Raw genomic sequence first — 22,104 nt, 5'->3', positions numbered from 1 at the left:
TTCTAGTCAGAGTATGGCACCATCTAATGTTGAAAGCATTTTTATCAGTCTGCTCAACATATGGATTCAAACGCATCATCAGCGGAATCAGATGATGCGCAGGGTTCTTCTCCAGGGTCTAGATCGGGGAGGAGGACCATCCGTTCACAGTGGATGTTCCTTCTTTGGTGAGGGCAGTTAAATCAGCCCTAGATATTCAGGATGAGGAACCTGCTCATAGTAAGGAAGGCTCCAGTGTTTAATCGCCACCGGAAGGTGGTAAAACGGAGTTTCCTGTATCTGAACAGCTCACTGAGCTTATGGATAAGGCATGGGGTAACCCGGATAAACCATTTTATGTGAAAAAAAGAATAACATCGTCGTATCCTTTCTCAGCTTCTGTATGTACTAAGCGGGAGTTACCTCCTACTGTGGATGCTCATGTAACACATTTAATCAGAAATGCTACATTGTCTATTCCGTCAGCATCTTCTCTGAAGGATTCCACAGATAGAAAAATGTAAGCATGTCTTAAGGAAATATTTTCATCATCTGGAACTGTTACTCGTCCAGCTATGGCTGGAGCCTTGGTAGCCAAAGCTGTTGAAGAATGGATGGGGGTATTGGAAGACCTGGAAAGCTGATACAGGATCAGTGAGTACAAGGTACTTCTTTGGAGCAGAGTTGGATAAAATAATAGCTACTCTGGCGGCTTCAAAATCAGCAGGTCTGGTCCGGCAAGACGTCCAGCTTCTAAACCAGACGACAAACCCTCGGCCTGATGGGGCGGGCCTCCTCGTAGGGGATCCCAGGGTTGGAGGCCAACTTCTTCAGTTTGTGGATTATTGGCATCAAACAACAACAACAGATGCCTAGGTCCGAGAAGTGGTCTCTCGGGTATGCCCTTTCCTTCAGGAGGCATCCTGCCTAGAAGTTTTTTTGCACAGATCTTTCATCAGATGCGGTCAAGGCCTTGGCCTTTCAGGAAGCCATTCACTCCCTGCTGCAGGCGGGGGTAATGGTCTCGGTTCCTGTGTCGCAACAGGGAAGGTGTTATTCCAATCTATTTCTGGTTCAGAAACCGAATGGGGCCTATAGCCCTATACTAAATCTAAAAACTCTAAACAGGTTTATCCATGTACCCAAGTTTCGTATGGAAATTCTCTGGTCAATTATTTTGGCAATGGAGCCATGGGATTACATGGTTTTCCTGGATATTCCGGATGCATATCTGCATGTTCTTATTATACCATCCCACCAACAATTTTTACAGTTTGCTGTCCTTCAGCAACATTACCAACTTCAGGCTCTACCCTTTGGCCTATCTACGGCTCCCCGGGTATTTACCAAAATAATGGCAGACATGACAGCCTATCTCAGGCATCAGGGAATCAGAATTCTGCCATATCTGGACGACATTCAGATATTGGCATAGACTCCGATTGTTTTACAAAGCCATCTTCAACTGACCATATCCTGCCTACAAAAGCACGGCTGGATAATCAATTGGAAGAAATCACTTTTTCCAAAACAGCAGATCGTACATCTGGGAGCGTTGATGGATTTTCGGGCACAAATGGTGTTTCTGCCAGAGGACAAGATTGTGGCCCTGTCATTGCAAATACGCAAGCGAAGGGTATCCATTCTGCTAGCAATGCAGGTCCTGGGATCAATGGTATCCACCTTCGACATGGTGGTGTATGCTCAGTTCCATTCCGGGCCTCTGCAAAAGTTGATTCTCTAAGTGGAACGGACAGTATCATCTAATAAGGTCTCAGAGGATCATTCTCACTACAGAGGTTCGTCACTCTCTCCTGTGGTGGAGAAAGGATCATCTGAACAAAGGGCACCCATTGTGGATTCCAAATTGGGTGTTTCTTACCACGGATGCCAGTCTTCGCGGATGGGGGGCAGTGACAGGTCATCACACCTTTCAGGGAAGATGGACAAATCATTAAGTCATCTGCCAATAAACATTCTGGAACTGCGAGCAGTATACAAGGCACTTATCATGGCACAGGACCTGCTTCAGGGCAGGCTGGTCGAGATCAGTCCAGCAATGCGACTACAGTGGCCTACCTCAATCATCGGGGAGGCACAAGAAGTTACGCAGCCATGAAAGAAGTGACAAAGGTTCTGATTTGGGCAGAATGTCATCTTCCGGCCATCTTGGCAATATTCATACCGGGAATACTCAATTGGGAAGCATACTTCGTAAGTCGCCAGGACATACACGGCGGAGAGTGGTCTCTCCATCCGAGAGCGTTTCAGCTACTGGTAAACAAATTGGGTCTACCAGAAACAGATCTCATGGCATCACGTCACAACCACAAGGTCCCCAGGTATGGGTCCAGAGATCCATCAGCAGCCTTCGTGGACGCACTGGCAGTAAGATGGGACTTTAAGCTGGCATATCTTTTTCCTCCGATTTCTCTCCTCCTAAGAGTTCTCAGGAAATTCAAGTAATACTGGTGGCTCCGGCTTGGCCCAGACGTCATTGGTTCACGACATACAGATCTGTCCGTAGGAAGTCCGTATACTCTTCCTGCGTTAGAGGATCTGCTGACGCACGGTCCTTGCCGGCATCCGGATTTACCTCTTCTGGCTTTGACGGCGTGGCTCTTGAATCTTCCATCCTAAGAGCAAAAGGTTTTTTCCAGTTCTGTAATTCAAACGATGCTTAGGGCATGGAAGCCTGCCTCTGCCCTCATCTATTACAGAGTTTGGTATTCTTTTGGTCAATGGTGTTCCCATAGGAAGTATGATCCTAAGGTGTTTAGGATTTCCAGGGTACTGGCTTATCTTCAGGCGGGGTTAGACAGTGGTCTCCATCTGGCCACTTTGAGAGTGCAGGTTTCTGCACTGTCAGTCTGGTTCCAGAGGAGGATTGCCTCTTTACCAGATGTTAGAAGTTTTTTCCAAGGAGTTCTGTGAGTTCAGCCTCCTTTTTGTTCCACCGGTAGCACCATGGGATTTGTCTTTGGTTCTTAAGGGGCTACAAGCTCCCCCATTTGAACCTCTAGATTTTAAGTGGTTGACGGCGAAGGCACTTTTCCTTCTCTCGATCTCTTCGCAGTGTCTCTGATTTGGCAGCGCTTTCTTGTCGCTCCCCATTTTTTATTTTTTCACCAGGATAAAGCTGTTCTTCATACAAGGGACGGTTACCTTCCTAAGGTGATGTCCTGTTTTCATTTAAATTAAGAAATTGTAGTTTCAGCTTTTCAGGCTCCAGATCTTTCTGTAGGTGAAGCCTCTCTGGATGTAGTTTGTGCTCTCCGTATCCATGTGGAGTGCACAAACTCTGGCCCTGTTTCAGAGCCGGACGCTCTGACAGAGCGCTCGCTCTGAATCAGGGCCTTCCTTCTCTTTTTTTTAGAGCGGCCCCCTGGCTGCTCGCATAGCTGTGGGTGACCACCCACAGCTATAGCGAGCGGCCAAAAAGATGGTCGCGATGGTCAAGACCATCGGGCTTGCGACGAGACCCTTGTGGTAGGGTCTCGTTGCCGCAAGCCTTGGAGTGCTTTTGGCTCTATCAGAGCCAAAAGCACTCCCACTGACATCACTTGTGATGTCAGTGAGGCCAGCCCCAGACGGTAGGCGTTCCCATGGGAACGCCTCCGTCTGGGCAGCCACGCCCCCGGCACGCCCACCAAAGGGGGCGTTCTGTCAATCACCATCGACAGCACGCTCCCTTTGTAGCGAGCCCCGGAGCGACGACTTGCCCGTCGCTATGGGGCTTGCGCATGCACACGACGGAGCCGCCTCCGTCGTGCGCATGCGCACTTGGCCAACATCGACCCGCTTGCGAGCGGGTCTGAATTAGGCCCTCTGTTAGAAAATCAGATGCTCTTTTTGTATTGTATGGTTTTCACAAACGAGGATGGCAAGCTAATAAGCAGACTCTGGCGAGATGGCTACGCATGACCTATCTCTCAGGTGTATACACAGGCTGAACTCCCTGTCCCAAGCACAGTGATAGTACATTCTACTCGGTCTGTAGGGCCATCGTGGGGATTTAGTCATGTTGCCTCTTCTGAACAATTGTGCAAGGCAGCCACATGGTCTTCTGTCCACACTTTTCTTAGGTTCTATGCCTTTGATACTTTTGCCTCTCAGGATGCTTCCTTTGAATGACGAGTTCTCCTTTCTGCTCAGAAGTGTCCCCCACCCTAGGGGAACTGCTTTAGGACATCCCCATGGTATCCCTGTGATCCCTATGAACCCTGAAGAAGAAAAATTAGAGTTATGGTAGAATTGCCTAGATAACTCCTTTTCTTCGAGGTCCATAGTGTCCACAGGGCACCCACCCTGACGCACCTGACTGAATGGGTAATTTTTTCTTTCGGTCACAGATTCCATCATTTTGTGTAAGAGGGTTTCTGGTGTACAATTGCTCTTCCTTCTCCTCTTTTCTTCTCCTGCCTTGAGGCTTGTTAACTAAACTGAAGGCCTATGGCTAGGGGCGGGGTATATGGAGGAGGACCCGAGGCATCCTGGGAGCTGAAGCTTTAACTGTTTGGTGCCTGGATCTCTCCAACCTTAATATCCCCCATGGTATCCCTATGGAACCTATGGACACCGAAGAAAAGGAGTTATCTAGGCAAGTCTACCATAACTCTAATTTTATATGGCGCCATTATGGTTTAAAAGCACCATATCAAAGGGATAAAACTTACAAAAAGTTTACTTCAGTACAATACATAAATACCTGCAAATTATAGTGTTAGGAGGAGGAGCATGTAGGTCTGACTGAAGACATGAGTCTTAAGGTCACGCTTGGAGACTGGCTGAAAGGTAAGTGAGAGCAGGTTGAACTTGCTTCTGGATAGGACAGGGAGCCAGTGGAGGGATGGGCATAGGGGGTTCAGTAGAGCTAAAACAATGAGAGAGAGAATTTAGGCAGACAGTGGGGTTGAGGGCAGGCTGAAGAGCGTGACAGTAGGTTGGAAGGCCAATGAGGAGAAGGTTGAGATAGTCGAGGTGAGAGTTAGTGATGTGAATGAGAGTATTCGTAGCTTCCAGGGTGTGACAGGGCCTAATCATTGTAATATTAAGGAGGTGGGAGCGACAAGATTGGAACTGAATTTGGAGGTGAAATAGAGAGCAGAGTCAAGGTGCCTACACACTTGGCTCTGCACATGATTTGGTGTTTAAAGTGTCCAATTTACAAACTATCTGTCGTACATCCAGACTTTTTCCAGTGCATTGTGTCCCAGATTGGCAGATCTGCCCTACAGCACGGCAGACTTGAAGATGCGGGGATGCGCGTCATGAGTGGGGACTCTCGATTTGGGTATATTTTACATGATCTGTCGTTCCGATGTGTCTGAATCGGCCAGATCGGGTAAAATATTGCCAAGTGTGTAGACACCTTCAGGGGGGTTGACATTCAGGCATTGGACATGGGTGACAGAGGAAAGGGGCGTATTGTCAATAGAGATGAATAGTGGAAAGAGGGGTGGCTGATTAAAGAACAGGGAGGAAAAACCACAGTAAGGAAAATCCAATACACACTTCTGTAACTCATACAGAATATAGTACACCAGCTCTCCTCCTATCCACAGACCCTAGTCACCTCTATTGCTGTTTGAGAGGTGTTAAGGGAAAGTCATGTAGACTGCAGGATCTATGGGCCTGATTCAGACCCACTCGCGAGCGGCTGTCCGCTCGCAAGTGGGTCGATGGTGTGCACTGAGCATGCGCACGACGAGCGAAGGACTTTCCTTCGCTCGTTGTGTCTGATCAAAGGGGGCGTGCTGTCGATGTTGATTGACAGCACGCCCCCTTTGGTGGGCGTGCCGGGGGCGTGCCTCCCAGACGGGGGCGTTCCCAAGGGAACGCCTACCGTCAGAAGCCGGCCCACTGACATCACTAGTGATGTCAGTGGGAGTGATTTTGGCTCTGATAGAGCCAAAATCACTCCGGGCCTTGCGGTTGAGAAACTCAACCGCAGGCTCCGGCTCGCAGTGGCGATGGTCGTGATGGTCAAGACCATCGCGACCATCAACCTGCACGCTTGTATAGGCTGTGGGTGGTGACCCACAGCTATACGAGCGTCCAGGAGGACGCTCCATAATTATGGAGGTGGGCCCTGATTCAGAGAGAGAGCGCTCTGGTCAGAGCGTCCGGCTCTGAATCAGGGCCCATGTCTTCAGGCTCTTCTGTGGCTGCCTGTGGTCTCATATTTATGTGTGTATAATATATTTCAGAACCTTTATTGACTATTTTCCTTTTAACCCCAAATCTCTGTAGCCTATATTTTGTGTAGTAAAAAATGTACCTCTGAAATAGTTGTGTCGGCAAAGAGGATTTCTTTACAGCTTTTGGCCTGGAAAGGTGCCATGCCACTACTACGCAATTAATAAACTGCAGAGGTTCTCCAACTCTCTCCTCTCTCCTCAGGACCCCAAACAGTGCATGTTTTCCAGGTTTCCTCACAGAATCACAAGTGAAATAATTGGCTCTACCTGTTGATCTTATAAAATGTGTCAGTGAGTAATGAATGCACCTGTGCACCTGCTGGGTGACCTGGAAAACGTGACCTGTGTGGGATCCTGAGAACCACTGATATATACTGTATCTAGTATGTTACTTCAAATCAAATCATTCAGTGTTTGCTGTCTTTATCTTACAGCTGCTAGCACAAGCTGGCTTCAGGAACATGTAGCAGATCTAAGCCGAAGGTAGGTTATAGATAAACCCAAATGCCTGTAGAATCACATGAAATCCTGAAATTCAGTTTATTATCACTGTATGTTTATGTGGGCACCCAAACTACAGAGTTTTCACACATTTTTTCTCACACCTCCGGAGGCTGCGAGAAAAAGTCTGTCTGCCGTGGCTAATGGGCGTCAGATTGGAGTATCAATTGAATTGCAACGATAGACGCCCATTAGTTGGACGACCAGCGGAAACAATCAAATTCTCCCCTTAATGTCCAAGTTGCATTCCACCATTGTTTATTCTTATTTATATATTACCAGTTATTTATATAGAGCGCACAAATTCTGCAGTGCTGTACAGAGAATATTTGGCCATTCCCATCAGTCCCTGTCCCAGTGGAGAGAAAGCCGTATATACAACAGACTGTTACTGTGTTCACATGAAATAGTGTCTGCGCTGGGATGCCAGCACAGACGCAAAATATACTTTTTATCAGCTGCTATTATTGTGTCACCTTTCTACAAGTGGATAGATACTCAATTGCCACCAGGATTGGACTCTGGCCCTGATTCAGAGCCGGACGCTCTGACAGAGCGCTCGCTCTGAATCAGGGGCGTCCCTCTGAATTTAAGAGCGGCCTCCTGGCCGCTCGCATAGCTGTGGGTGGCCACCCACAGCTATAGCGAGCGGCCAAAATGATGGTCGCGATGGTCGAGACCATCGCGACCATCTGGCTTGCGACGAGACCCTTGTGGTAGGGTCTCTTTGCCGCAAGCCCTGGAGTGCTTTTGGCTCTATCAGAGCCAAAAGCACTCCCACTGACATAGTGATGTCAGTGGGGCCGGCCCCAGACGGTAGGCGTTCCCATGGGAACGCCTCCGTCTGGGCAGCCACGCCCCCGGCACACCCACAAAGGGGGCGTGCTGTCAATCACCATCGACAGCACGCCCCCTTTGGTGCGAGATCCATAACAACGGCTTGGCCGTCGTTATTCGGGTCTCGCGCATGCGCACGACGGAGCCGCCTCCGTCGTGCGCATGTGCACTTGGCCAACATCGACCCGCTTGCGAGCGCTCGCGAGTGGGTCTGAATCAGGCCCTCTGCTCTATTTGTAAACATCAGAATTAAAATAATCTACTAGCAGCATTTTTTCTAATCAGATGTAATTTTATTATTTTATGTTATGTTTATTTCTTTGGATATTAGTTATATGGATTATATTAAGTAACATGTATTTATATGGGATATAAAATTTCTCTTTCAAATCTGATTTATTTACATTTATTAGGCCGTCATCAAGCGCAGTGTTTTATTCTTTTTATGTTTAATCCTGCCCCAGTGGAGCTTACAGTCGATTCCCTGCTACATGTACATGAACACACATACACACTAGGGTTAATTTTTGCTGGTAGCCAATTTACCTACCAGTATATTTTTGGGGTGTGGGAGGAAACCCACACAAGCACAGGGAGAATATATAAACTCCACACAGTTAGAGCTGTAGTTGGAACCAAACCCACACCCTCAGTGCTGTGAGGCAGTAATGCTAACCAGTACATCGTCTGTGCTGCCATTCTTTAATGTCTCTCATGATTGATGTCTGTAGCACTATAAACAACTCTGGTGAAAAACCAGGAGCATGGTATTTGGTAGAAATGAGAGACATATCAGTGACATTTTGCATCAGTTGTTTCAGTGCAGAAATGTGAAGTCCTAGCAAATAAACCTCCCTGAGTTCTGCTTTTGTGCACCTCTTTTACCGTCTGACATTATTTTTCCTGTGTACAAATAAACTCCCAACTCCGCATGGGCCTCACATGTGTGAATGTCACAATCAGCTTCTATTTTAGGTTCAGTGCTCATTTAATATTCACAATCAAGACTATTATTTTTGTATTTATTTTTTAATTTGTATTTTTGCTAGAACAAAAAGTGATATGTGCAGAGATCATCCAATAATTTTATTCATTTTTTTGTAAACCTGCAACAGTTTATGTGGAATTATCCCCGGGCTCAGCAGTATTTTCCTACCTCGGATGAACCCTTTTGTGCTGATTGACATTGCTGGAGCACTGGCACTTTGCATTACCTACATGTTGATTGAAATTAAGTAAGTATACTTGTGCTACATTTATAGATAAATTAATGGAAAAGGAGAGACAATTGTAATGTTAAAAATGTAATGTTTTGTGTATGTACATTGTAAATTTTTTCTCTTAAAATTTACTCAATTTTAAAATGTGTGTGTGCGTGTGTCTGACATACCTAAGTTTGCATCAAACTTTAGGATGAACCATTTTGTAAAAGTCTAGTGCAAAGGTTCCCAAACACAGTCCTCAAGGCTCCCCGAACAGTTCAAGTTTTAGAGATCCATGGTTGAGCACAGGTGACTTAATTAGTAGCTCAGTCAATTTGATTTAACCACCTGTGCTCAACCATGGATATCTCTAAATCCTGAACTGTTGGGGAGCCTTGAGAACCGCATTTGGGAACCTCTGGTCTAGTGGTACAACGCATACGAGGGTGGATCCAATAGTCAGTGTTCTGACCATGAATAAAAGAGAGATTTAAGTTCAAATAGCATTTATTTTTCAAAATAGTCTCCAATAGCTATACACTTCTCCCATCAATGCTGCAAACTCTTTATTGCGTTCAGGAAAAAGTCCAGTTTTTGGGCTACTACTATTGCAAGGAACGATGAATGGCATGCCAGTTTTAAAATCACAATAACCAGTGATAGGTTTGTGAGAGTGACAAATTTCTTCCAAATGGGAGCTGCCAGGACAATGTCTCAAAATGTGCAGTACTGCGTTGCATATAGACCAATGTAAATTTAATGATACTGGATATGCTTATTTATTTACATTTGAAGCTCAATGGGTCTAATTCAGAGTTAAAAGCAAGTGAAAAAGGACAACTTGCACCTAGGTAAAACCATGTACTGCAGGTGAGGCAGATTTAAAATGTGCTTTGAGATTTGTAGCTGGAATGTGTCCTAGCTAAATTGTAAATTTCACTGTAAAAACAAAGCTGTCCAGTGTTTGTTGCATGCAAAACCAGCCAGTACTCTCCCTTCATACAAAATATTATATTAATTTTCACCCCTTGCATTGCGACATGGTTTGTTCCAGGAGCAGAGTGTTCCTTTTTTTTTATTTGCTCCTGACTCTTAATCAGGCCCATTATGAGCACAAGGTAAAGAATATGGGTAGTCTAATGGCCCGTACACACGGGATGATCAGACAACAATCCGATATCGTTGTCTGATCGTCCTGCATGTGCTGGATGATCGATATCGAAAATCCAGCAACATGCACCAACCCCCCAAACGACGTAACAACCCGCGATCAACGATCGTGAGTCCCTATTGTAAACAGGGTAACCTGGTCGATATCGACCAGATTGGCCTGCATGCACGGGCGATGGTCGATTATCGATATCTACCATCCGTGCCCGCGCATCGACCATCGTTTGGTCGTTGGAGGGGCTAAAGAAAAAAAGAATGCTATAAACGATCAAACGATATCGTTATCTTTTATATCGTCCTTTTTATCTGACCATGTATGCACCATAATACAGACTTTCCTCACTTAACGACCGATTTCTGTTCCTACGGCTAGGTCGTTAAACGAATTGGTCACTAAACGAGGAGCCATATATACTTAATACAGGTAATCATTTTTATTCTGAATAAATAAAAGGTCTAAAGGAAGGAAACTCAAACTTGATACTGTAACTATGTTTTACTTTGCATAACTCTTACATACTGTACAGTACAATTAAAGTTATAAAAAAAATAGACCTTCAGAATAACATTTTAGTCATTGTACTATGGGTCCCAGCTGGTCAGAGTGCTGGTCTTAAGTCCGAACGTTTGTTAAACAAGTAAGTTGTTAAGAGAGGAATGTCTGTACATTGCTTTTATGAAGGTAGTTTAATGAATTGATGACTAGGTATGTATAGTGACACTGACAGCAGAGCAACTTCTTAATGATTCTCTGTTTAAACAGAGCTGTCCTGACATTCCAAAAAAGAATGATTGTACATTCTTCAATTAAAGATGTCAAAATATTTTTTCAAATGAAATATTTCTCCTTAAAGACCTAGCGGGCAGTGGCGTAACTACTGCCCCCGCAGCCCCCGCGGTGGCTTGGAGGCGCCGGGTAGTTTGGTGGGCGACGGGGGCAGTGGTTACGCCACTGCAACTGTGAGCGCTGGCCTCTGAAATGATCGGAGGCTAAGGAAGCCTCCGATCACTTCAGAGGCCAGCGTTCCCAGTAATGCAGTGCGCGGGTGACGTCATGACGTCACCCGCGACATGGGGAACCTGCGCGGCCGAGTCTGCTGGATTTATCTAGATCCAGTCAGCGCGGCAGCGGGAGAGACAACGCGGATGAAAGCGCGCAAAGTCAGGTAAGTGAGGGGGGGGAGGGGAGGGAGAGAGGTTTGGGGAGGCCACAACTACAGGAGAGGCCACAACTACAGTGGGCACTACTAAAAGGGGCACAACTACAGGGGGCACTTCTAGAAGGGGCACTACTACAGGGGGCATTACTAAAAGGGACACAACTACAGGGTGCACTACTTTAATGGGCACTACTACAGAGGGCCCTGCATAATGGGCACTACTACAGGGGGCATTGCATAATGGGCACTATTACAGGGGGCATTGCATAAGGGGCACTTGCTACAGGGGGCATTGCATATGGGGCACAACTACAGGGGGCACTACTTTACTGGGCACTACTACAGGGGGCCCTGCATAATGGGCACTACTACAGGGGGCCCTGCATAATGGGCACTACTACAGGGGGCCCTGCATAATGGGCACTACTACAGGTGGCCCTGCATAATGGGCACTACTACAGGTGGCCCTGCATAATGGGCACTACTACAGGGGGCCCTGCATAATGGGCACTACTACAGGGGGCCCTGCATAATGGGCACTATTACAGGGGGCATTGCATAAGGGGCACTATTACAGGGGACATTGCATAAGGGCATGGGTATATAGGGGGCATTGCATATGGGGCACAACTACAGGGGGCACTACTTTAATGGGCACAACTACAGGGGACCCTGCATAATGGGCACTATTACAGGGGGCATTGCATAAGGGGCACTATTACAGGGGTGCATTGCATAAGGGGCACTAGTATAAGGGGCACTAACTTGATACACGCAGTTTACAGGTTATAAACTATGTTCCCAATAATCTGGTTCTACACGGACATAAAATCTGTGCAACCTGTCTTGAGCTGAGGTGTCAGACTGGCAGGAGCAGAGAGGAGGGTTGGTGAAGTAGATCTGTCAGGGTGGGATGTAATGGGCATTACTGTTTGGCATAATGTGTATTTGGCATTACTGTGTGTACAATGTGCTATTAGGGGCATTACTGTGTGGCATAATGTGTTGTATGTGGCATTACAGTGTGGCATAATGTGAAATAGGGGCATTACAGCGTGGCATAAATTTGTTAGAAGGGCATTACTGTATGTCATTATGTGTTATACGTGGCATTATCGTGTGGCATGTGTAAGGGGCATTGCTGTGTGGCATAATGTGTTGTAAGGGGCATCCCGGTGTGGCATACTGTGTTATAAGTGGCATTACTTAGTGTGTCATAATGTGTAAGGCACACTACTATATCATGTAACCACACACCTTAAATGTCGTCTTTGGATGTGTTTGATCTTTGGGCGGGGGAGGGGCGCCTGAAACTTTTTTGGCATGGGGGAGCAAAATTTATAGTTACGCCACTGCTAGCGGGGATATTTGCTATTCCTGATTGTGACTGTCCACACACGCTCCCAATAAGGCATTTATATGATTATAGGCAGGCAAAAGTGCAGTAAAGCCATGGACAGAATAAGCAATGTTTCACCATCCCATTCTAGTATATAACTGTCCTGTGGTGCAATGCCTACACCTGTGTGTAACAAAACTGGTTCTCAATTTGATTCTAAGATTAATGTGGAAATTACTTGATCAGTGGCGTAACCCCCCCCCCGGCCATAAAACAAACACACCAAAAGATGATGTTTAAGGTGTGTAGTTCCATGACACAGTAATGTCCCTTATGACACAATAAGTAATGCCTCTGATAACACATTATGCCACACCGTAATGCCCTTACACATTATGCCACAAAATGATGCCACGTATAACACATAGACACACAGTAATACCCTTATAACAAATTATGCCACATCGTGCCCCTTATACAGTGCCTCCTGTAGTTGTGCCCCTTATGCAATGCCCCCTGTAGCTGTGTCCCTTATGCAATGCCCCCTGTAGCTGTGTCCCTTATGCAATGCCCCCTGTAGCTGAGCCCATAGGTCGTGCCCCCTGTAGCTGAGCCCATAGGCCGTGCCCCCTGTAGCTCATCCCCCACCCACACCCGTGCACCTCATTCAGGTGATTCGGCCGCAGCATCCGCCTGCGACTCTCCTCTGTAAGCATGCTGCTCCTCTTCGGCTTCTTCTCCTCACAGGCAGCCAGATGCCAGGCACACAGAGAGTGTGCGTGGTCCGATGCGGCGGCGGAGCTGGAGGACCTCTAGCATTTGTCTCGAGGACCTCCGGTAGGACCTCTAGCATTTGTCTTCTTCTAGGCGGCGGCCATTTTTTGGAGGGACATTTTCAGCAGATTTCATGCGGACGGCTAGTCCGCATGGAATCTGCAGTCCCCAAGCCACCGCACCCCACAAGCCTCTGCCCCCCTCGAGCCACCGCGGGGGCTGTAGTTACGCCACTGTACTTGATGACTAATTTGAGAATTGCTCCATTAGGAGTAAGTTTACAACATTGCTATGCCTTTTCAGAATGCTTTCAGACTTTGGGGCCTACATATCAAGCCATTTTTTTTTTTTTTAACAAAATTTATTTTGAATTTTACAAAAATAAAGTACAACGATATGTGAATGGGCAAAAAAAATATTTGAAATATTAAAAAAAAAAATACAGAATAGTAAAGTATCGAAAAGACACATATAGCAATAAACCAATCTGAAAACTGATGAAACTTAGAAGAGTAAAGATTGCTATATATCATAGCACATATTCAAAATAGACTGTAAATAATAGTACAAAAAAAAGAGAACAAGTAGGAAACAGAAAAACGTGCAAGCGAGAGAAGGGAGAAATGAAGAGCGAAGAAAAAGAGGAAGAATAAGATGGGGGACAGGATAAGTGGGAAGGAGGTCAAATCCGGGTCTACATTGTATATTGGGAAACTTGAATAAAGTCGCCATAGTAAAATGGAGAGAAAATAAACAAATAAAGTTAATTGTGAACGTTAGAGTAGGAGGTTCGAAAAGCCTTAGGGCTGGGTACCAGGTTGCGTGGTGCTGTTATATAGGAACCAGTCACAGGAACTTAGGAGAGATATTGTGGATATAAGCTGATATTTTCTCCATGGCCGCCACGTGCCAAATTTTATTTATAAGTTGTTGGCGAGGAGGAGGGTCAATATCTTTCCAGTGTCTTGCAATTAGACATTGAGCTGCATTCAAAATATGTGAAGAGAGCTTATCAGCATGTTTATTAAGGCCCTCAACTGGACAGCCAAGGAGGAATGACCAGGGAGACTTAATCAGTGGTATTTTAAAAATTTCCGCAAGTAGACTGGTAACCCCATCCCAAAATTGGACTATTTTAGGGCATGACCTAAAAAAACCTGTATGAAAGTACCTATCTCGCCACAACCTCTCCAACACCGGTCAGAGGCTAAACGATACATTTTGTACAAACGGGCAGGTACCAGGTACCATCTATAATACACCTTGTAGGCATTTTCCTTCATCAAGCCATTTTTTACTTAAAATTATGCAGAAACTGCAGTTTTATGTTTCGATCCTATGTACTAATGGCACATTGCAGGAGATTTCACAGAAATCTCCTGCAAAGTGCTAATTAGCATTTCAGATTGCAGTCCCCATTATTATCATTGGGGACTACGATCTGTCCCCTATGTTCTAAACTCCAAAAAGCAAAGCTTTTCAGAGTTTAATGCCGGTAGTTTACACCATCTTCAGATGGCAGTACTTCTTCAGATGGTGTAAACTACTGTTTGCTTATGGGTGCTCCAGGGACAGGAGAGAGATCTTTCGATCTCTCCCCCGCAGCCCCCCGCCAGTTCCGGAAGCTGCTGCTGTGCGCATGTGCAGTGTCAGCTTCCCCCGGAGAAGTCTTTCACTTCAGTGAAAGACTTCTCCAAAATGTGGGGGATATAACTTGCAGGGACAGTGGTTACCGTAACCGCTGTCCCTGCAAGTTACAGGTAGTACATAGCCGGGATATTTCCATTAAATTTAAATATTCCCAGTGAGTTGGAACATTAATAATTGCGGCAGTACTGCAATTATTAATACATAGGACCCTTAATGATTTGTTCACACTATCTGTAACACCAGTGCTCTATAAGATTTTATTATTCCTTCATTATCCTGTATATGCTGGGGTTTTTTTTGATCTGGTTGACAATAAGCCAGAACTGAGTAATTCTCCGATTTATGTATTTGCAGCAACTATTTTGCAGTGGACACCGCGTCAGCAGTCGCCATTGCTGTAATGACATTTGGTACAATGTATCCAATGAGTGTTTATAGTGGCAAAGTTCTGCTCCAAGTAAGTGTAATTGTCTTTACTTTAAAGTTTGCAGTCTAGCTACTATATGTGTGTGTATATATATATTTTTTTTCTCTACTCCAGGGTCCTTAGGGATCCACGGGGATACCTTGGGGCATTGGCATGGGCTTGTCCCTGGGCACCACAAAGTTTAAGCTGTCATCCCAGGATGCACCATGGCCCCTCCTATACCCCGCCCCAAGGCACCTCAGTTTCGTCCGGAGTCGGGTCACTGCACAGAGGGGATGTGTTTCATAGCCCCTGAAGAGCTAAAGAACTTAGAGTGGCAGCACGGACAGTCCAGCGGATGTCCATGCTACCGCTCCGACACCCCCGCCGGCGCCGACCACCGGTTGCGATCCGGGGAACTCTGCGGGCTCTTGGGGGTTCCAGCTAGCTGAACCCCTGGGGGTCTAGGACTGTGGCCGGACTCACGAGGGACAACAACAGGAATGCAGCGGGCGTCTGCGGAAGGCGCCCGCTGTCACACAGTCCAGTGTCCCAAGGGCTGGGGGCTCCCTGGGGACGGCAGGATAGTGGAGCCAGGTACTGATCCTGCGCTCACACTAGGCCATCAGGGATATGGGGCTGGAGCGTTATGGAAGCGCTCCAGCATCCCCGGGGTTAACAGCCTACCAGGAGAGGGCGCCTTCCCTGTTCAGCACAGGAGGCCCCTCCCCCCGCTAGCGCTGTGTGTCTGATACTCTTCTGTCAGCCATTTTAACTATCCCTATTACTTCTTCCTGTTCAGCTCTCTCGGTGCCAGTACTGTCAGGGTGGGAATTTACCTCATATTTCTGTCACACCCACTATGTCCAGTGAGGATTCTGTGTCTATAGGTGCATCTCTCCCGTTTTCCTGCTCTAGGTGTAGAGCAGGTGTGGGTGAGGGGATGGTACTTCAAGATAGTATATGTACTACATGTTTAACTCTTCCTGGTACCCCTGCTCTACCCAGCACCTCACAGGAACCCCCTTGGGCTTCCTTTGCACAAGCCTTGAATGTCCTTGTGAATAGATTAACAGCCCCCCTGTGTTTCCCCAATTGGGGTTCGCACAGCAGGCGGGTGTCCCTTCCCACGTATTAGGGGGTCCGGGACAGATGCTGGTGGCGCAGTGTGCCCCTCAGCAGGTTCTTACTCCGGTGGAGCCTGTTTGGGCGCACTCTGTATCTGCTAGGGCGCAGAATATTGCAGAGCAGGACTCGACACCTTCTAAAAGACCGCTACTGTCATTTCCATCTACACAACTAGATGATGATGACTGGTCGTCTGATGACGGTGAGATTTTGTATTTGTCGGACACTGACGCTCCTCAATTAGGGGTGGAGGTTAAGTCCAAAATATATATTCCAGGTCTCATACGGGCGGTTCGTACGGCCATGGTGATTACTGACAACAACCTACCAGCAGCACCTACGCATGCTTATTTTAAGGATGTTAGAGGTGTTGCAGCAGTTTTTCCTCTATCTGGTCAGCTGGTGGATCACTTGGAGGAGGCATGGAAATCTCCAGGTAAGAGGTTTCAGCCTCAGAAACGTCTGGCACGTGCATACCCCTTCGCAGAGGATTATTTCACTAAATGGGAATCTCCCCCTCAGGTGGATTCTCATGTGACGCGCTTAGTAAAGAGCACGACTCTACCTATGCCGTCCATGTCTTCTCTGATGGACGCTACAGACCGTAAGGTGGAACTGTGCCTTAAATCCATCTATTCCCTCGCTGGAGGAGCATGCCTGCCTTCAGCCCGACTCCGTCAGGATCTAAGAACCCGTCCTTTCGTCCCTATCGCCCTCAGGGCAAATCTAGGGTGCAGTCCCTTCCGACACCTTCAGGTCCCAAAAAGACAGCCAAGCCCAAGAAGCAGGCTTGGAGTACAAGACGTCCGGCCACTAAACCGGACGACAAACCCTCAGCCTGACGGGCTGGGCCTCCCCTTGGGGGACCCCAAGGTGGGAGGCCGACTTCTGCAATATGCCCAGTGCTGGTATCAGACCACCACAGACACTTGGGTAAGGGAAGTGATATCTCAGGGATAATGCCCTCCATCCGCAGATGGCCTCCTCATCAGTTCTTTGCAGCAGACATTCCTTCAGATCCAACGAAGGCTCTAGCGATCCAGGAGGTGGTGTGCTCTATGCTCCATATGGGAGTCATAGTGGCTGTTCCGTTACCCCTGAGGGGGACGGGATATTACTCCAACCTCTTTCTGGTTCAGGAACCAAATGGATCATACAGACCTATCCTCAACCTCAAGTCCCTGAACAAGTTTTTAAGGGTCCTTCTGTTCCGAATGTAGACTCTGCATTCTATTGTTTTAGCTATGCAGCCTGGGGATTTTCTGGTGTCCCTGGATATTCAGGATGCCTACCTGCATATCCCCATTGCCAGGGCGCATCAGCGTTACCTCAGATTTGCGGTGTCGGATCACCATTACCAGTTTTAGGCTCTACCGTTTGGCCTTTCCACGGCCCCACGTGTGTTCACAAAGGTAATGGCGGTCATGGCGGCACACTTGTGGTTGCAGGGGGTTCGTCTGTTACCTTATTTGGACGACCTTCTGTTGTTGGCAGGGTCGCCACAGGTCCTTTGCAACCATCTGCACCTGACAATATCAGTTTTGCAGGCTCACGGATGGCTAGTGAACTGGAAGAAATCCTCTCTAATTCCTTCTCAGAGGATGGTCCATCTCGGAGAATTTTTATACTTTCAGCAGCAGAGGATCTTCTTGACGGAAGAAAAGATAGCCCTGTTGCAGTCCAGGATACGCAATTGTCTACAAAGTCGCTGAGTATCTCTTCACTCGGCAATGATGTTACTGTGTTCCATGGTGTTGACGTTCCACATGGTGGAATATGCCCAGTTCCATTCCAGTACTCTGCAGATGATGATCCTCTCCAGATGGGACGGAATTTCCCGTCGGATAAAGACACAATTAATCGTGCTTTCTCTGGAAGTACGCCTGTCTCTGACTTGGTGGTTACAGACGTCTCATCTCAACAGGGGACGTCCATTTTGGATTTCGGATTGGGTCCTTCTAACAACGGATGCATGCCTGCGGGGCTGGGTCGCGGTGACTGGCTCACACATCTTACAGGGACGGTGAAAGTCAGAGGAATCTGTCCTGCCGATCAATATATTGGAACTTCGGGCAGTGTTCAGAGCGCTGCAACAAGCAAGACTCTTCCTGCAGGGAAAACCTGTGCAAATTCAGTCAGACAATGCCACCAAGTTGGCTTACATAAACCGTCAGGGAGGAACTCTAAGTCAGGCTGCTCTAAAGGAGGTATCCCGCATTCTGACTTGGGCGGAAGGCAGTCTCCCAGCCATCTCAGCAGTGTTCATCCCGGGAGTACTCAACTGGGAAGCGGACTTCCTCAGCCGTCACGATGTACATCCGAGGGAATGGTCTCTTCACCAAGAGGTATATCAACTCCTAGTGGACAAGTGGGGCCTTCCCGAAATAGACCTCATGGCTTCCAGACAAAACCGCAAGCTGTGGGCGAACGGATCCCAAACAAGAGACGCAGGGGCTTTCCTGGTGGATGATCTGTTGGTACGGTGGACCTTCCAGTTCGCGTACCTGTTTCCCCCGTTCACCCTTCTGCATCGAGTACTTCGAAAGTTCAGGCAAGAAGGAGGCAAGATTCTGCTTGTGGCTCCTGGGGTGGCTAAGATGGCATTGGTACTGCTGCCTGATATCGGCACATTTATGCAGGGTGTCCTTCGCATCCAGCCTCCCTTTATTTCTCCAGTGGCTCCTTGGAATTTGACTGTGGTTCTGAGGGCGCTCCAAGGTCCTCCATTCGAGCCTTTGGGTTCCGTGGAGTTGAAATGGCTTTCAGCAACAGTGTTTCTTCTGGCTATTGCTACGGCAAGAAGAGTGTCGGATTTGGGGGCTCTCTCTTGTCGTCTCCCCTTTCTAATTTTTCATTCGGACAGGGCGGTACTTCGGACCCGCCCTGGTTTCCTTCCAAAAGTGGTGTCTAGTTTCCACATTAAAGAGGAAATTGTGGTCCCAGCCTTTCATTCATTGGATCTCTCGGCTGGTGAGGCCTCTTTAGATGTGGTACGGGCTCTGCGGATTTATGTGGACCGTACCAGTTCTTTTAGAAAATCGGACTCTTTGTTTGTCCTGTATGGTTTTCACAAGAGGGGTTGGCCTGCCAATAAGCAGACTTTGGCACGGTGGATTTGCTTGGCAATCTCTGAGGCTTACGCTCATGAGGGTCTTCCGGTGCCACCCTCTGTGAAGGCTCTTTCTACAAGGTCCGTGGGTCCTTCGTGAGTTGCTCGCCGTGGTGCCTCGGCTGTTCAGCTTTGTAAGGCGGCCAAGTGGTCCTCTGCCCATACTTTTGTCAGGTATTACGCCTTTGACACATTTGCTTCTCAGGATGCTTCCTTTGGGCGGCGGGTTCTCCTTTTCTGCACAGGAGCGTCCCCACCCTTGAAGGATACTGCTTTGGGACATCCCCAAGGTATCCCTGTGGATCCCTAAGGACCCTGGAGTAGAAAACAAGAGATATGGTAAGAACTTTTTTGTTATCTCTGTTTCTACTAAGTCCTTAGGGTCCACAGGGCACCCGCCCTGACGCCCTGTGCTTCTGTAGGGTGGTGTTCTGGTCGCCAGTTTCTGTCTCCTTCTCTGTGAGAATGTGAATCTTGTGTGTTCCAGACTTTCTTCCTTCTTTTTCTCCTCCTCCGGCCTATGGCTTGCTACTAAAACTGAGGTGCCTTGGCCTGGGGGCGGGGTATAGGAGGGGCCCCGGTGCATCCTGGGATGACAGCTTTAACTGTGTGCTGCCCAGGGACAAGCCCATGCCAATACCCCAAGGTATCCCTGTGGATCCTAAGGACTTTGTAGAAACTGAGATAACAAAGGTAAGTTCTTACCATATCTCTTGTTATTTATTTTGAAAGACTGGAGGTTTCTAGGTTTGATTTGATCATTATCTTGTAGAAAGTATGTATCTGCACATAGTTGGATAGGAAGCAGATTCTTGCATTCCAAGGTCTATGGTTTAACTGCATTCTTTAAGGATGGTGGTGGGGCGTGGAAGGGGACAGAATACAGGTTTTGTCTAAGAGTCATCGCTATAACATATTTGTGGTTTCCAGAAAAAAGGCCTGAGGCTCTGGCTTACTCTCACTGGCTGGAACGCATAGTATATTATTTTTACAGACTGAGTACAGTTGTGTAGGTGTAAATAGAGGGAAGTTGATAGAATGTGGTTCTGATTTGTAGAGTAAACTTCTGGAGTAAATTGCTCTTGTTGTGCCATTCGTGGCATGTATTAATCTTGCTGCGTCTGAATCAGCTGTTAGTAGCAGGGCAACCTGTGGGTTTGCTTATTAGGGTATAGAAAAAGTTCTCTGGTTTATATGTTCACTGGAGCCTTGAGGGTTATGTCCCAGAGTGGTTGTATGTATATGCAGTCTTCCTTAACAATTATTCAGGCATGTAGCTCCTATCACCCTATGGCATTTTCTGGGTCTTGCAACAATAAATAGTAGAACTATAAACAGTACAATGATTTATAGCAAAAAAAACCAAAACCTTATAATAAAAATAGCGGCCCTTGTTAAACCTCCTTACCACGGCTAATGTTTTTAGGAGCGTAGGTTAGAAAATATTTTTTAAAAAATTCTGTTCTACGGATGTGTCCACATAAATCTATAAGTCGCGCTACACATAATGCGGGTGCTCCGTGTGACTTGGTAGCGCAGAGCGTCTTTTTGTGCGTCTTATACGCACATGGATGCGAATAGCTAGCACAAGCAGCTTCTGCTGATTGAAATGATATGCAGCATGCCTATTTTCTGTGTGCGACTGCGGGTGTATTTGCATGCAAAATGATACGTTACAGTGTTACAGCCACTGACACTTTAAAGTAGCGTTTCGTATGCAGATATCACCTGCACTCGCTCGCAGAACATAGCCATGCTGCATATCATTTTAATCAGCAAAAGCTGCTTGTGCTAACTATTGGCATCACTATGCTAATAAAACTCATTTGAAGATAAAAAGTTTCACGAGAAGACTCTCTGCGTTACCGAGTCACGCCACAGCATTGCGCGACTGGAAGTACGCTAATGTATGAGGACACATCTATATCCAGCGCAGCCGCTTCTGTATAAATGCCGCTACCTCAGTGTGTTGAGCTAAAAGTCTACAGAATATACAGGGGAATTAATGGATTGTAATATATTACCCTTATTTTCTCTTTTCAAGACAACACCACCTCATGTAATTGGCCAGCTCGATAAGCTTCTTCGAGAGGTAAGTGAATGTAAAAAGTGAGGAGATGTATAATTTTTTAAGTGCTCAGCTCCATTTGAGAAATCATTTTCAGGAAACTGGTAAATGCAAGGCTCCTCTTAGTTTTTAAAGAGCCCCTGTCACTTGCGTGCTGTGGAGGAAGCCATTTTGTATACTGAACCAGTATTCTAAAGAATGCTGCCTATTCATTCACTGGGATGCAGTGGTTCAGGTATACTGGTTATTAAACGCCATGGTGTGACATCACGGACATAGTGCAGTGATAATCTGCAGTATTATGAATATTGAAGCAGTTGAAGTAGGTCCTAAGTACAGAGCTAAAAGTAACCTGGGATAAGGAGTCATGATGTTGGTGGAAGTGTCCTTGACCCTTCATGTTTGAAGTAATTTGGAATCCATGTGTTAGGACCATGTTCTTCTTTTGACCAATATATTCAGTTTTACCTTGCAATCCTCTACATGAGCTTCCTCAGTAAATGATTCAAATTACAGCACTTTATAGTATAATGTAAAATTATGAGTAAAGCAGGATATTTTAATGTACAATAGATACTTAA

The 22,104-nt window shown here is 46.7% G+C and overlaps 1 protein-coding gene across 2 annotated transcripts in view; it reads left to right on the top strand.

Annotated features, from left to right (window-relative positions):
* The window catches only part of SLC30A6 (solute carrier family 30 member 6), a 58,869-nt gene that overhangs the window by 22,376 nt on the left and 14,389 nt on the right, over positions 1-22,104 (top strand). For both annotated transcript variants that reach the window (XM_088477419.1, XM_088477418.1), the window contains 4 exons: positions 6,614-6,662; positions 8,633-8,752; positions 15,167-15,269; positions 21,500-21,547. In XM_088477419.1, the coding sequence (XP_088333545.1) occupies positions 6,614-6,662; positions 8,633-8,752; positions 15,167-15,269; positions 21,500-21,547 (320 nt within the window). The remainder of the gene's footprint in view (positions 1-6,613; positions 6,663-8,632; positions 8,753-15,166; positions 15,270-21,499; positions 21,548-22,104) is intronic.

The sequence above is a fragment of the Taudactylus pleione genome, unplaced genomic scaffold, assembly GCF_031769625.1.
Source record: "Taudactylus pleione unplaced genomic scaffold, aTauple2 ptg000201l, whole genome shotgun sequence".
Lineage (NCBI taxonomy): Eukaryota > Metazoa > Chordata > Amphibia > Anura > Myobatrachidae > Taudactylus > Taudactylus pleione.
The sequence above is the reverse complement of the archived record's forward strand: the minus strand, read 5'-3'. Positions and strand labels throughout refer to the sequence as shown.